Source organism: Trachymyrmex septentrionalis, unplaced genomic scaffold (assembly GCF_001594115.1).
Source record: "Trachymyrmex septentrionalis isolate Tsep2-gDNA-1 unplaced genomic scaffold, Tsep1.0 scaffold37, whole genome shotgun sequence".
NCBI classification, from domain to species: domain Eukaryota; kingdom Metazoa; phylum Arthropoda; class Insecta; order Hymenoptera; family Formicidae; genus Trachymyrmex; species Trachymyrmex septentrionalis.
Window position 1 is genome coordinate 5,457,979 of NW_017305536.1, and position 16,915 is coordinate 5,474,893.

The 16,915-nt window shown below is 33.6% G+C and overlaps 2 protein-coding genes across 3 annotated transcripts in view; one reads left to right on the top strand and one right to left on the bottom strand.

The window, feature by feature from the left end:
* LOC108750818 (zinc transporter 7-A) overlaps positions 1-1,119 on the top strand; it is a 2,880-nt gene extending 1,761 nt beyond the window's left edge. Inside the window, exon 3 of the mRNA XM_018490598.1 lies at positions 7-1,119. Coding sequence (XP_018346100.1) covers positions 7-595 — 589 coding nt within the window. The 3' untranslated portion in view covers positions 596-1,119. The remainder of the gene's footprint in view (positions 1-6) is intronic.
* Positions 1,120-5,395: 4,276 nt separating this feature from the next.
* Positions 5,396-16,915, bottom strand: part of LOC108750786 — a 140,670-nt gene continuing 129,150 nt past the window's right edge. For both annotated transcript variants that reach the window (XM_018490522.1, XM_018490521.1), the window contains exons 10-11: positions 9,763-9,972; positions 5,396-6,824 (exon numbers count right to left, since the gene is read on the bottom strand). In XM_018490522.1, the coding sequence (XP_018346024.1) occupies positions 6,186-6,824; positions 9,763-9,972 (849 nt within the window). In that variant the 3' untranslated portion in view covers positions 5,396-6,185. The remainder of the gene's footprint in view (positions 6,825-9,762; positions 9,973-16,915) is intronic.

Genomic DNA, 16,915 nt, shown 5'->3' on the forward strand with positions numbered 1-16,915 from the left:
TGGGCATGGACACAGTCACAGCCATAGCCATGGTCATAGTCATGGTGGGAGAGGACACCATGGCCACTCTCACTCCCAGAATCATGACTACTCTCTCTTAAATCATAACTATGACCATCATGTCGAAATGGAAATGTCCTTCAGTGGTACGAACTCACAAATCATGAAGGGTGTATTCTTGCACATACTTGCAGACACTCTCGGCTCCGTGGGAGTTATCATATCGGCAGTACTGATGCAAATGTTCGGTTGGATGATCGCCGATCCGATATGCTCTATGCTCATAGCAGTATTGATAGTTTTAAGTGTAATCTCATTGATGAAAGAGTCATGGGAGATACTTATGCAAAGACAGCCGGTAGCTCTAGATCATGTTCTGTCGCAGTGCTACAACAAAGTAACACAGATACCCGGCGTCTACAGTGTGCAGGAACCGCACTTTTGGACTCTGTGCTCGGATGTCTACGTCGGATGTTTGAAACTGGAGGTGGCGAGAGAAGTAGATCCCAAATCTGTCGTGATGACAACGCAAAAGATTTTCCAGGCGGCGGGCGTTAGACATCTCACGGTCCAACTCGATTACGCTCCCATGTGATCTACGAAAAGCATGACGCGCATTGCGGAGTGTTCTTATGAATGTAACGGAAGCGTGTCTAGACTCTGTCAGAACTGGGAGACAGGGAACACGGTGGTGCCGCAGAATGTCTTCGCTACATCAAAAATCTGTGATTGTGCGCGTTGGAATAGTAATCAGTATCGTCATGGATTACAAATCGTTTGAGAATCATGCATGCCTTAGGAGAGAAGTTACTGACACGGATTGAAAAATAATTTCTAAGAATTTCTAACCGAATCAAATTACTAGTTAAAATCGTTTCTAAAACACGATGTATGATAAAATATGTATTTCCTATTTCCATATTAGATACTCAGAACAATGGTCAGTTAAATTCTCTTCTCTGGAACAAATGTCACTGTTTGTTCATCTTTTATATACATACTTTACCTCTGTCGGAGCAAAAGCTCATCTCTATTTGTATGAGCTTTGATTTGTAATTATTCATTATTACAAGCATTTCAAATCCAGATTTAATTTAGCTATATTGTAATATAAGAATAGCATTGCTTAGATTTTTTATTTTTGCAATGATGCCTTAAGGTACGTTTGTAAGAATATTTTTTGAACAAGACTTCCGAGAGCAAAAGAAGGTGCTGAATCTTATACATATAATTTATATAATAATAACTGATTAAAACAATTATTATCTCATTTCAATGGAATTAAATTATCGTAAGTTTAGAACGGTACCATATGTTAGAACAATGCAAGCGGCCATAACAATCTGGAGACAGCTGTAGAGAGCTAGTCATACTTGTGCAAGAAATAAGGAAAGTAACGAACAGTAAATACGACGCATAACTTGAATGAGTACTTTTACAAAAATGAAAAATATATCCTTCATTTTTATATAATGATCTAAAAGAAAGATTGCTATTTGTATTTTTCCATCCATGCTAAGTATTACCTTCCTTGTTACTATAATACTTGAACTGTTACTATAATATGAACAGAAACATAACTTAGCGTGGAACATTTGTTGAGTAACCGTACCGGTTATGTATGCACAATCTGTTGGACGAATTTATGTAATATTATTTGTATATAATTTATAATTATGTTATTAGGCTAATGCTAATTGTAGCCAAATAAACAGAATATTGCAAGTTAACGACGTCGAATAAAAGATCGAAGCTTGCGCAAACATCTAATGCCAGAAATTACGAAATATAGATGAGAGAATTCCAAAGTATCTTCTCCCTAGAAAATATATCCTTTTTAATTTATTATACAGAATACTTTCTTTCTAAACACAACATAAAACTTTTTGGATTCTTGAGAATGCTAATCGAAAAATCATTAAATGCGATATTTCTCTCTAAAACTTAGCTTCACGATTAAATAATAGGGGACTAAATGCATGAATTTAGAATAACGATTTCATCACATTTCTATGAGATAAAGGGATCAATAATAGTAACAATTTTTGTATTTCACGTGTATCATATTAATATATATTATAATATATATTAATTTATATTATAATTTATATATATATATATACATATATATAGTAATATACTCTGTGCATTATAATATATATTAAGTCAATATACATTACAATACATATTAATATGGCCGCATAGAAATATCAGCATTGATTCCGATTGTGATGAAGCAAGCCAAATAATTTTAACAATTGTATTAAAGCAATTGTATTTGAATATTGCAATGGAACTGTTTTAATTATTTAATTTTACGAAGAAACATACTGTCTATCATGGTTGTATGCGATAATTATTAATTGACTTTTTTTCTTAAACGAATCGAGTGGGAATATTTGTCGTAGCGCACGAATTGAGGAAACGCATTATGCGTATCTTGTTTTTCTAATATCCTCATTGTATAGATTTATGAATGCGCAGATTGCGTTGTGATTATTATAAAAAAAAGTAAGTAATAAAGATACTTGCAATAGGCTCTACGTCTTTTAACAATCCGCAATGCTAGTATGAATAATTTTTTTATGATTTGTGATAAAAGGTCGTTTAATTTATCAATCTTGACAACTTACCAGCTATTTACGTTAAGAGTTCTGAACGAGTCATACTTTTTAATTTTTACATATCGCATTAACTTTTAAATGTACGGGTTTCTTATCCTTATCTCAATGATAATAATTATGCAATAATGTAAAATAAGTCATTAATCAATAACTTTTAGTGCTGTAATTTCTTTTGCAAGCTCATCAATGTTTTTTTAAATGGTTGAATTGTGTTTTGCTATTACCAAGATAAAGTTTTCAAACACATATTACATTTATTTGGAGAGGATATGTGTACACATATAAATACATAAATATTTATAATAAAATTACTCAAGTTGATTCCACATGGGTACGTTGGGCGCTTATTTCGCAAGACGCCGCAGATATATCGCTCGGCCAGCGTGTATTTTGTATATTTCTGCTGGATATTTCTCTTTACGTGTTTCTCTTTGTATGTGTATAAGCATGTGTAACATCAGCTTCAGTCTTGCCGAGTGTTGGCTTTCTCATAAAACGGGTTCACAAATGTTTAACAGGCCGCACGATAGTCATCGCGCGGTATAATCGAAGAGACTCTTATGTACATAGCAAACTATCAAAAATGACAAAATTCGTCGTACACACGCTCGAGCGGGAGCACTTACGTATCTAATCGGACAATAAAAGTAATCTTTTATTTGGGGGATTGGTACTATATGTTTTGGAAAAACGCTACGAAAAGGGAGAGAAAACCCTTGATAAGATCACTTCTCCGTAACGCCGGTCAAAGATCCGAGATTAAGCAGAGTGCTTTCTAATTGTTTATATTAATATTTTAGGCAATGAAAAAATTTATAGAGTTCAGAAAAAATATATGGATATATATAATTATTATTAGATATTTTGAAATATTATTTAAAATGGAATTATATAATTATAATATACAAGTGTATTTGTAATTATAATTATATATTTATAATATTTTCAAAAATATCTAATAATAATTTTATACGGGTATTCACATGAATTTTTTTATCTTGACTCTAAAGATTCACTTCTTAAAGTATGGACATATAATTAAAAATTATTCTGTTGGAATAAAAATTAAAAGATTTAAATATCCTTCTGATATTTAGATCTTAATTTTCTTGGATAAAATGTCTAGACAATAATAAGTTTTTGATTGTGCAAATAATTTAAAATAAAACTTATTTTCTCAGAATTTCACTTCTGGAGAATTGATTATAAGGCATTTGAAGTTAAATATTTCGAAGATATAATAAATTCTTTTTAAAAAAGGATTTATTAATATTAACTTTTTTTTATTATTAAAATTCAAAAGACGAAATTAACAGTTCACTAAAATTATAACTAATTTTCTAATAAAATAAAAATCCAAAAATATCTTTCTTGTGTGTTACTACGTATGTGCTTAAAAATATTTATATCTCATCTCTTATGAAGTATAGTTTATTTTTTATAATATATTATACGTTTATAATAAATGATAGCAGATTTTTGACCGGCGCTCTGTACAAGACAAAACATAAAAATTAGTAAAGACTCCCCCGCATTTCGCAGATTACTCCCTTTGATTTTCATTGGTGGTTCCATTTGAATGGCAGTTATCGTTGGTGTACTAGCGATTGATCAGAATTGATCGATCGAGATCACGCTAGGTGACATTGTTCTCAGTTCGTTTAAAATGCATTTTATTATGGACTTTTTCGCGTCACGCGATCGTAGGAACGACTCTTCCTAAAACGTTTGTGCGACGTCGATATCAGAGCTTTCGCATTTAATTAAACGCGAACGGACGACTGTCGGTTCACGATGACGTTCGAGGCGATTTTTTTTCCTTTTATTATAGGCAAAAATTTGAAAATGAGTTTAGCGCTAAGTGCGGCGCGCGAAGAGCGCGGATTCTCAAGTATTATGCGATTTGGCAGTCATCTTAATTACAATAATTAATTACTTTATACAACAATAGCTTGCGTCGGGTGCCTGCCTATATTATGTATCTTCTATCGCAAGAATTACGAGTATTCGAGACTTTCTTTCCTTCCACATTGCCGCGGAAACGCACGTACACGCATATGTGTATGTATGTGTGTATATGTGCGTGCGTCGTGTGTGTGTGTGTGTTTTTTTTTCATGTGCCTATCATTTATAATTCATTCTATAAAATTTCTCCAAATCTCCAACAATACACCACCCTCTCGATAAAGCCACCGGCATCTCGGTATATATCTCGCCGATCGCAAATGGCGGTCGATTGTAACATTTAATAATATCGTGACGATCGTGATGTGATCTATATCGCTAATAATATATTACTCTGAATCGTATTTTACATCTCCATCTAACAACAACGAACGATACTTATGTAATCGCAACAGCCTCTTTTTCCATCGCTTAAAACATCTTCCTTTCGCGTGATAAATATTTTCTCTCTTATATTTTCGCCTTCTTCCCTTCAAAAAGGTATCGAGAAAAACATTTTTCTACACGGCATCGAAAAACTTCCATCTTCGATCATAGACAACGAAATCGATTTTCTCTCAAAATAATGAGATTTATACGTAAAAATTCATTGATTATTATTATAATTGCATAAAACAAAGCAAACGCAATCTTGTTCCTATTTATTGAAACAAATATATATGAGATATATGAACAAAGTATAATTCAACTTATTACGCCTACAAAAGTAAAAAAATTTATTAAAAAAATTAGAAAATACGTGAAGGTATGAAAAATAGATATGAAGAAAGATATATAAATAAAGTCTATATGACAAAAATTATTAATCCGTCTTATTAACGACAACACTTACAAACCAGTACTTCAAAAACAAACGCTTCAAAATGAGAGGTATATTTTTTAAACAGGCGATTTGGTTTTGACGTCATTTTTATTCGCGCGACACGATTATGATGAAAAATGATGCCAAAATCATGTTAAAATAGCGAAAATGATTTTCTAGACCATATTGGTTGCGTGTTTGCGCTTCTTTTAGTATCTCATTAATTTCTTGAACGCGGTTAGGTGAGTGAAAGCGTAGTGCATCTCCCATTGCCTTCGAATCGTTCTCGAGGTCTAATAAATCGCTATAATCTATAGAGTCTATATCGTAGGTAAGCGCGCCTGACGCGCAGGAAACGAAATCACAGTAAGACGAAAATCCGCAAAGTTAACCCGCATTTTCCTTTTTCGTGCTCCCCTGCATCTTCAGCCTCTTCTTCATTCAACGTGCGACTCACACGCTGCAATTGAAGTCGACATCGACTCAACGTTCGCTCTCAACGTACTACCTCTCTTTGATATCCGTCGCGCTCCTAGAAAATCTACATTATATCTCCATCTTATCTAATCTCTTTTCCGATACTTCGAGTTTCTCCGCATGGCTTCTGCAGTACGATCTGTTGATTTAATCCCGTTGCCTTCTCTCCTTCCAATCTCCGGAACTTTCCTAGTTCCACAGTCGCATCCGCGAAGAGATCAATCGATCTCGTTCAATCGACTCTCTTCGTTCCCCTTTACCTCGCGGTAAAACTGTGTGCCAGGATAACTTCCTCCGAATTATCGCCCGCGAGCCCTTCATTTCTTCTTGCCTCGACCGCCCTTCTGGAGCTTCGTGATCTTCAGGCGGCAGCTGGAGCCGCCGGTGTAAACCACTTCCGTTCTGCCACCCTCCTCGGCCGCGGTCACCAGAGCCTTGACGGATCTTACGTGGATATCCTTAGCGCTGATTTCCAGGGTGGTGCCGGGATAACGATCCCGCACACACTTGCCCACACTGGTGGCTTGCGTCTCGGTCAGCTCGACGCCGTCCAGGCATAGCCAGGTGAGACACTGCAGGTGCGTGAGGATCGTCTGCACGAACACGTGTTCCATCTGCACACGCTTGGCGCTGTCGGTGACAATTAGGCCGTTCGCCCTGAGGAAGCTTAAGCCGCATAGCTTGAGATGCTTTGCGATCTGTCGCATTGTGCGGTCGCTGTCTTCCAGGGTGACTCGCCAGAAATTGATCCGGAGCGACTGCAGACTGCGGAAGTGCGCCGCCAGGCAACAGAAGAACTGCTGTAGGATCTTGTCGTCGATGAAAAGCAACGAGCCACTGCTGCCGCCGATTGTTGATTTATCTAGCGACAGGTCAAGCTCACTCAGCGATGTGAAACCCGCCAGGAACGGCAGTAACAATGGCCCGCGCAATGCCAAGCGATCGTTCACTGTCACCTGCAATCAGAAATAATTCCGTCGGCAGATCTTATCGGACGCAATTTGTTTCGTTCGTTTATATACTTGTTTAGATTGAGGTAAGAAGAGAAAAACATAGAGGATGTCAGTAGCCTGGCAAGTAATTTCTTATTATTATGAGCTTTCATGACCAATTTTGGATTGGTTTCTTTTTACAATCTCTAAGCAGAAATAAAGAAACAGGTTTTTTAAAGAAAAGTATTATGTAAAAAATGGATTCTTACAAAAAATTATTTTTAATCAAAACAGAATTTATATTTTATATACAATGATAACGAATGTATAATAAAAGAAGTTAATTATTCTAATAAAATATTATTTCTGTTAACTATAAATAATAATAAATATTATTATTGTAAACGATAGTATCTATGTCACTTAGTCATTGTGCTACATTTTAATTTTTATAGTTACTTTTTTTATTACTTAATTTTTTAGTTACTTTTCACAGAGATCTTTTAGATGAAATGCAAAAATTGAATTCTAGAATAATTCTAGTACAACATCAAAATCATTAAATGCTCCAAAAAATAATATATCCAAGTAATAAATTTCTAGGTATCAAAAAAACAACTGTTGAGTTTTTTATTTAAAGTTTCTAATTTTCTCGATTATTTTCATCTCTATTTCTAAGTAAGAAGTAATTAAAAGAAAAAAAAAACTAAATTTTAAAAAATACCTATTTAATAATAAAAATTTTATCTTTCTTAATCTTGAATTTAGTATAGTCTCGAAATTTTAACATAATCTTTTAACTTATTTAAAAACATTTGAAGATCAATTTTTAAGTTGAAAACATCTAAGTTAGTTTACTCGCGCCTTTAAAAAAAGCAAGTTAAATCATTATGTCAACTTGAAAAGTAATTAAAACGGAAGTGCTTAATTAAAAATTTAAGACGAGCAAAGCCGTATCTTCATTAATGAAAAACCGAATTGCAAATTGGCAAAGATGGAAAACGCAGCTGCAAAGTTCAGCGATTTATTTTAGGGATATCCTGCACGGAGACAAGGGTAATGGAATTGGGGGTCGGTTTAATGCGGAGACTACAAAGACGTATGTGGTCCGGACTGTCCTTTATTTATTGCTGTCATGGTGCGGACAGTAATTGCGCATGCAATCGAAAATGTATGATTTATAGATAAGAGAGGGAAGTGACATGAAATCTGGCGAATATTCCGGATATGGAATTGACTTTCGCAACGTAAAATGAAATAGTTATCTTCGTATAATCAATCTTTCTTTTTATAAGAATGATTTTTTCCAAAAAAAAAGTAATAAAAATCATTCTCAAATGTGTGTTATATTTAACATTGAAAAAAATTACTTCTATTACATTTTCATAAAATTCTATAATCTATTTAAAAAATACCAATATTATAGTGGCATCGATTAAATATTTTAAAACTTGTATTCAAAAGGTCTTTGATTTGTATACAAATATTCATTTTATGATAAAACTTTTTATTTTACAACATATTTATTTTAAAATAAGACTTTTATGCAAGTTGGGTTACTCATTATTTATCTATTATTTTCGGCCATTGCTTCAGAGATATTAGTTTGAAAATTTTCTTTTATAAAGTAAGCTGTATTTCAAATAGTGAGATATTTAAATATCATACATAGTTATTGTGTAAAAAATCTGTTCTTTTCAGTGAGATAATAAAACAACGTAGATACATTCATCGCACGTCGCGCGTCGATTCGTGCGTAACTTAAAGCGTTCATTCGTTAGCCTAAAAATTGGTCTCATTTAAAAAACTCTATTCGAATGCAATTTTTCCAGAGAAAAATTAGTTTTTTTCGCTCCTTCTGATACTGAGAATTGCATTTTGCATTCCGCGTGCATAAATTCTCTTATATGGGCTAAATGATAATTGATATCTCACGCCCTTTCTCCTTTCCACAAAATGTCTAGATGCGTAGAATTCTTGGGGCGGAATTTCTTGTCCGGAATCAGACTTTCAGTAAGACAATATTAGGATATGTTCCATGGGCGTGAGCACGTTCGCAATTTCCTGACCGGAATCGGAATTACCGAAGAGAAGGCACCATATTAGGTGAGGGGGGGGGGGACGCGATATTCTGTGTTACAGTGAAATAACCGATTTTCTTCTGATGTGTTTCACGAATCGTAATGGAGATCCATTTTTCAAGCGAAACGATTTCATCTCCGCGAGAGAAGGGACTCACATCACGGACTGTGCCCCTCTGTTGTGGCTAGAACGTGGGTGTGTCTAATGGTTCCAGCCCAGATCCTGGGAACATGATAGCTACATAGCCTTGTATATCCAGGAAACTCGTCGGAGAGACAGTCAGTAGACAGCTACATCTGCGTCTACTGGAATCGCGATGCCGTATACGTATGTTATCTTCCCGTAATACCACGGGCGCCCGGATATGCACGATACATTCGAAGACGTGTAACTGCATCAGCAAATGGTCAAAGCTTCATACGTTAGTCTGGTATAATAGGATTGCGTATGTCATTGTTACATTGTGGGATTACGTTCATTAAACGAGATGTAGGCAAGTTTCAAGGATCTCTCGCTAATTATTTTATCCTTCATTTCGTGTAATATTGTATAAAATACTAACCGCTTTTATTATTATATCTTCCGATTGTTTAATGTGTAAACTACGATTTTTGAATTACTTTTCATAAATATGAAAGTTGTGTAATTGAGATTTTGACAATAAAAAATTTATTTTTTTATTCGAACAAAAAATTAATGAAATATTCAATATCTCAGTTAATCAGAATATAAAGATGATGATCAAAAATTATGATCGTACTCTGTGTGTGTGTGTGTGTGTGTGTTCGGATTTTTGAGAAAAAATTGTGGATAAATTTTACTTAATACAATATCTTTACGGAATGGTATCTAATTGTAAGAAGACAGAGTATTCACTCACTTGAAATCCAGCTAGCCTCAGGAAGACGATCGCGGGACAGGCCGGAGGTGGTGCGGCTCGCAGAAGCTCGGCGCCGGCGTCGTCACGACGTCCCAATCTCGCCAAAGGACCTTCGTGCACTGCTAAATGCAAGCGTGCATTGCATAAGCTCAGCTCGCGTACGCTTGTGTATCTCAGCAGCTCAGAGAATACCGCTAGACTGTCGGATTCCTGTGAGAAACGACGATTGCAATTAATACTCTTCAGAACAATTACAAATATGATTGTAAAATGGCAATATAATATATAATAGAATATATGTGATAACACAAACTGTAGAAAGGAAACTGTGTAAATTTATATGGAGACTACATACGTAATATATAAATTCACATAAGAATCATACAAGCGTTAAGATCCAGCTAGACCGTTTAAGGCTTTGATTTCTATAGTTTGTAAAATGGCGTTTTATATAAACGTTTAATTTTGGATCATCTAACTCTTCAGCTTTTTTTAATTCTAAGAATTAGAGAAAGACGGAGAACAAGTTGATTACGAACCGTGAGATTAAAGCAAGTTTAACCGAGATTAATTTTGATTATTGCCTCATGCCTGCGAAGAAAAAGAATTTTAATTTTATATATAAATTCTATTTTTCTTCAATATATATATATAGATTATTGATATATTTGATTAAAAATTTCTTCCAGTCGCTAAGTAAATGCAGGGCTCAATGCAAGTCGTAAAGTCGACGTCTTTAGTTTTAAAACACCCGCACTAGTTGCAGCTCTCAACCGCGCTTTGCATCCCAATATCCGACGATGTTGCATTATGCTAAAAGCGCAAAGTGGGTAAACGCTTCCACTAAATCGCACGTAAACGATGCGGACCCATGAAAATCTCGCGCGAAACGCGCTCGACGTCAGGATCTCGCTAAGCGCGCGGTATCCGCGCTTCAGGTTCGCCGGATCTCCGGCTAATCCCAGTTCATTCGACACGGAGCGTCATGTGCCCTGTCTTGCTCTGCACCCGGACTTGCTATCTCGCTCGACCTAATCCGCCATGAGAATGTCGTTAAGTCGGATGGAGAGAGGCGTCTTAGCGCGATCGCGCCTCATCGTCGCAACGATCTCACCGACTACATGCTGGCAATATTACGTTATTCCGGTAATAAGACGACGAAGAAGAGGAGCCGTACGACGTAGATTATACGAGCGCACCCGCAAATCGCCGAGGGAACACAACGGTAACACGGGGTTAACAAGGCCGACTGATCCGTCAAAGTCATCTCTCGCGCTCGCCATTTCTCGGTGAAGATTTTCCTCCTTTGGTGTATGCATCTTTTAAGTTTAAGGCGCGCTGAACATATAGTCGAATTTGATTCTCCCTCGATACCCACTACAAGGAATTAAATAAAAGAATAGGAAAGCCGAAGGTGCTCGTTCGATCTTGCAGGGAGATCGAGAACAGGGCACGAGCGATATTGTTTCATTATGCAGGAAACGTCGTCGCGCACACAAGGAGCGGCGAATGTGTCCCACGGGAGTGCCGCGAAGAGAGTAATTCTCCATGGAAAACTGTATAAGCGGAAGCTGCCTCTTCGCTTACTTTACGCGCTGTACGTTAGACGTGCGTACATTAATAAATCAGCCTTACTTTCAAACTTCATGCGAATCTCGAATGGTGTAAAAATTAATCTCAACAGGATGGCAAGTTTGAAGTCGAGACGGATACGTGCTGCTTTCCGATTATTTTGTCAATCGGGGTTGATAATAGCATATTAATGCTGTATAATAAGCAGTATTTATATATGTACACGTGTATGTGTGATAAATTTTTTTATAATAGATATAAAAAAATATTTTTGAATTAACTTTTGTTAGGATAAAACTAAATTATCATTATTAATTATTAAAATATAAAATAAGCTTGGAAACTAAAATTAATACTATGTATTTATGTGCGTTTATATCTGTATGCTTTGCATGAGATATGTACTTAAAAATTTTTAATGCTGCGAATTTTTTAAATTCTAGCGTTCCTCGTAAAATTTTAGCAATTTTATTTAAAAAATTTGCATATTTATTTATTTATTATTTTTTAAATTTTATTAGAGAAGACTTAAAAGCGCATTAGAGGCACAGTTAAATAAATAATACTTTCATATATCGCACTAAAGATTCATAAATGAAAAATTTAAGGTGATATCGATGGAATATCGATGGAATATTGACGGGCTGATTCCTTTTTTTGGAATAGAGTGCGATTGAAGCATAATCTAAATATCTGTTAATATAAAACAAGATCGATGTCACAGCTTTTCGATTTGATTCAAGTACAGTGCCGCGTGACGATTATTCCATGTTCCGTTGGGCAAACAGAATCGAGGGTGGATTCCATTCTCGGAAGGATGTCCTCGACAGTCCATTTATCTAGCTCGATCCAACTGGCGTATCCTGAACGAGAATAGAAAAAAAGAGGTTCCGGAATAAACGATTCTCGAAATATTTACCATGCTTTAGAGATTATTGCATTATATTGCACGTAATGCAAGCGCATATCTCATATATATATATATATATATATATGCATACACGATATTTCTTTTCGAATATAATAAATAAATATTTTATTTTATATGAATATATTATTTATATAAATACAAATATTGCTTATATGCATATATATATGTATATATACTAGTATAATAAATATAAATATCTCTACGATTGAAAAAGAACTAACTTTTAAAAGTGTTGAATAAAAAATTCAATACGCGCATAAATATACAAATTAAGTAAAAAATATTTTTATTTTTTAAATGCTAATTGGTATTTTAAAGATTATAATATACTACTATATTTCTTAAGTATAAAAAATGTAATCTTAGATACGAAGATTACGTAGAGACTAAAAAGCTGAAATATTATAATTTTTAAGATAATTTTTTTACGATTAAAAAGACAAGATAATATTATATGATGCCATAAAATTCTATCTGAAATGTTTGATTCAGAATTTAGGACACGCCGTGAAAAGTTCGGCTATCTCAAGAGCTAAGAAATATATTGTATATAAATTCATAGTTTGTTCACCACAGTTTCGATCATGCGATATGCGTGAAACTCTGAATTTCTGCATGCAAGAGTATGTGTCTCTCCCACAGGACGATATTATACTTTATAATATACCCGTGTTTCCTCGTTTAACATAGTTTCTAAACTGGACAAGAGATCTATAACAAGTTCATCACTTTGGGTAATCTAACTGGGTGACTGTGTCACTGACACTTGTTTATCCCAAGTTGAAGCCCTCTGCAATTTCAGATAAATACATAGACAAGTATTATAAAAAAGACGTTTAATTAGTTTAAAATAACTTATTAACTTTTAAAACGGTTTATTGAAATATATATGTATCACAAATTTGTGCTCAGTCGTGTCATTTATTAAGTCTCAAAACACAATACGAGTAATAAGCAATAAACTATAACTTTAAACTAACTTTAAACTATAAGATATTGGTCAATTTCAATCGAATGTAAAAAGAATAATTGATAAAGAGAAGAATAATCTGTAACTTTTTCGTAATTTTATCATTTTTAAATATCTCAAGTACATCCTTAAGATGGTCTTGAATATAAGAACTGATTATGAATACCGGCCTTTAATGTACAATGCAGCATTAACGAATGTGTAAAATGAGAGCCGAAGTCCTTCGAGATTTACCTTCTGCGTGGGGATTTCGAAGTAACGCGGGATTTATTGTTGCTAACCGCATGATATTTACGAGCGATGATATTTATCGCTTCCCGACAAGCGATCGTTGACGAGTGCTGCTTCCTGGGGAACGCGTTCTCCAGGTTCGGTTCGCGAGAGAGATCCCAGTCCGATTTCATCAACGTGAAATTCGCGGGTAGTTGGAAGAACAGTATGAATAAAAATCGTACGGTGAATCCGACGCCACCGTTGTTGAAATTAAACGCGGATGAGACACGTGCACATCTATGTGCCTCGAATCTGTTTTTCAAGAACATTATAAATAAAACCTGTCGACCAGGTAATTGCAACGAGTTTTCTCATGTTTGATATTTCGAGGCAAACGCGAATCCGACACGCGATTCATTAATGAAAGGTTCTATTCATCGTTAAAAACTCTCTGATTGAGATTCGGTAATAAAATCGCATAAGAGAGGCATGGGATATTATTGTTAGAATTTATAGAATATGATTTAGAATAATGTTTGAAAGTTTGCATATGCATAAATTCCCGATCTTCAATTCTTAACTCTGAACTTCAAACTACTAGTTGTTTCAACTTTCATTTATTATAGTCGCAAAACTTTCAACTCTCGAATCTCAGCTAAAGATATAAATATAGCGTTTAATTATAGAAATGAATACAAGCTTGCAAATTAAAAATATGTCCTCCAGCAGAATAAACGATTTATATGAACATTTATATGTATTATCTTTTTATTATTATTAACGGATTTATATACTTTATTCTTTTTGTTTGTAAAATTCAAATATATTGATGGTGTCCAATGTGTAACCTGAAAACGTCCAAATGAATGATGAATAAAATGTACGTACGTCACAATGAATTTGTTGTTTCATTTAAACACAAAAAATATATGTAAAAAAAAGGTATCATGAACAAAAATAACTCGCTTTGTGCGAGAAGTATTTTACACATATTTTTAACAGGACTTTTACAATAAAAATTGTTAATGAAAAATATGCGTAAAATATAATCATTTGCTTTTAACATATATCTCGCTGCAACATTTATAATAAAAACATTACTATCATGTCCTCGTATGAATAATTGATTTTATTTACAATTTTTACGACATTAGTCTTTAAATCAAAAGTGCTCTCTAACAATATTTAGAACATGGTAAATTTTAAAGGTTTTTTTAATTTTTAAGAAATAAACATAATTTTATTAATTTTCAGTTAATTTATAGTCTCTAAAAATAAATATATAAACAGATATTTGTATAATTTTTCTAAAAGGCTGACATTTCGGTTTAAAGATAAGATTACTTATTAAAAGAAAGAGAAAGAAAGGAGTATCGAATGCTCACTCTGTTTATCAATTATCTTCTAATTTTCCTTTTTGCCTGAAAACACCAAAGTAACATCAAGCAACACAAAAACTTTTTGAGAAAAAAATAAATTGTAACTGTTGTAGCAAGTATCAGCAAAGAAAAAACAGGAATTTAACACGAAATGAGCGTGAAACTGTGGTATTTTTTGCAGCGCAGCGATACGAAAAGTGTCTCACTGTTTTCTCTTCTGAAAGTTTTTTCGTTTCCCGAATGGGAAAACCTTATTCCATCTGGTATGGAAGTGTGAACAAACTAGCATGAAAAGTTCCAGATCCTAGATAAACAATAAGTAGAATGTAATTACATAAGTAGAGTCTTTCTTTAGCTAAATTAAGCTTTTTTTATATTGTAAGTCTTTCTTTAAGTGAAATTAAGTCTTTTTAAAAGCCTTCAGTACAAAAATATCTTTTTTTCTTCAACTTTACGAATTAAATATAGTATGTTAGATAACGTATACCATTAATAAACAGATAAATGTATTATTAATAAAATTAAAAATTAACAAGTTTATTGTTGAATAAGAGATTTGAAATATGAATTGCGTACTTTTTTATGTGGAAATTATTAGAAAAATATTTATTTTTTAAAATTAATACTGTTACGCTAGAAAAACAATAAAGTATATATAATATAAAAAAATTAACGAAAATATAAATATTTAACATTAAAAAGATAAAATAATTGATATTATTTAACATTATTTTGTTATTGTTATCAATTGTACACAAAATCTGTACGAAGAAATATTCACTTCAATTAGCAAAGATTGATTTATTAATTATCAATGATATACAAGATTTTCCGCGAGGATAGACATGCAAATCTGAATTTAATAAAAGTTACGATTTTCTCTTCTTAATTAAATGAATTATTAAATTTCACATAAAGCTGTATATTGAAAATGTTTAAATAAAATCACGGTTTATTTGATTTTCGCGTATTTTCCTAAAATACGTAACAATGAGCGAAGAATTAATGAAATATCATAAATATTTAACATTTTTAGAAAGAAAGGCGAAACATTTAATTCAATAAAATTAAAAATTTTTCATTTAATTAAAAATTATCAACAAACGTTTCAATGTTTAATCTTTGTTATTAAAGACATTTAATATTCGTTATTTTCAAAAAGCAACTGGAAATACATGAGAGAATTGATTTCGGTTAGCGATGAGAGCGTGTTTCACGCACGTAATTCGCCGCGCAAAATGGGATCCGTTTCTGCAAACCGAGAATTACATTTGTTAATTACAATCCGCCGCGCATGTTATACTTGTTGGCTTGTTGATTATCGGCGACACGTGTCGACTCCGTAATTTATGTTATTCGCGTCGACATTTTATGCAGCAGGCGTGTCTTCGGGTTCAGCAGGGGTGGCGAATAATGCTGGAAAATTAGGACGGAAGGAAGTGGTGTTTAATAGTTTCCGACACAAATTGATTCCCGCTAATTGCAGAACATAGCACGGGCGCCACATAACTCTCTCTTTTCCTCTCCTCTGGTTACAAATTACTTTACTCGTAGGATTCCACGATTCTCTTTCAATAAACTGCATAACGTTGATGTATTATTTATTATGTATCACAATCTCTCCGTTCGCCGTGTGATGAGTTTGTCACCGACGAGGGATATTTGTTTTCCAATTCGATGTACATAGGTTGTCACAAATTTTTCATCCTAAAATTCAACAACTTTTCTCTGATTTTCAGACAAAATTTTATGACTTCCTTTGAACTTTTAATAATCTTTTGAAATTTTCATCCTGATTTGGAAACCATTAAATATTTTGTAGAGAAATTAATGTATCGCATGTAGCATCAACATATTGGTCAGTATGTCAGGTTATATAAATGTAATGCCTTTTCCAGCGGGCGTTACATCTATAAAATTGATTGATTACATTTATAAAATTGATCGATCGCACGATTACATTTTATAAATGTAACGTTTAATAAAGGTACATGTTATAAAATAGCCATACTGATCAATCTGTTGATGCAATACGCGATACACTGGAAAAAATATTGGATTTTAATAAATATGTGTTTGAATATCAAA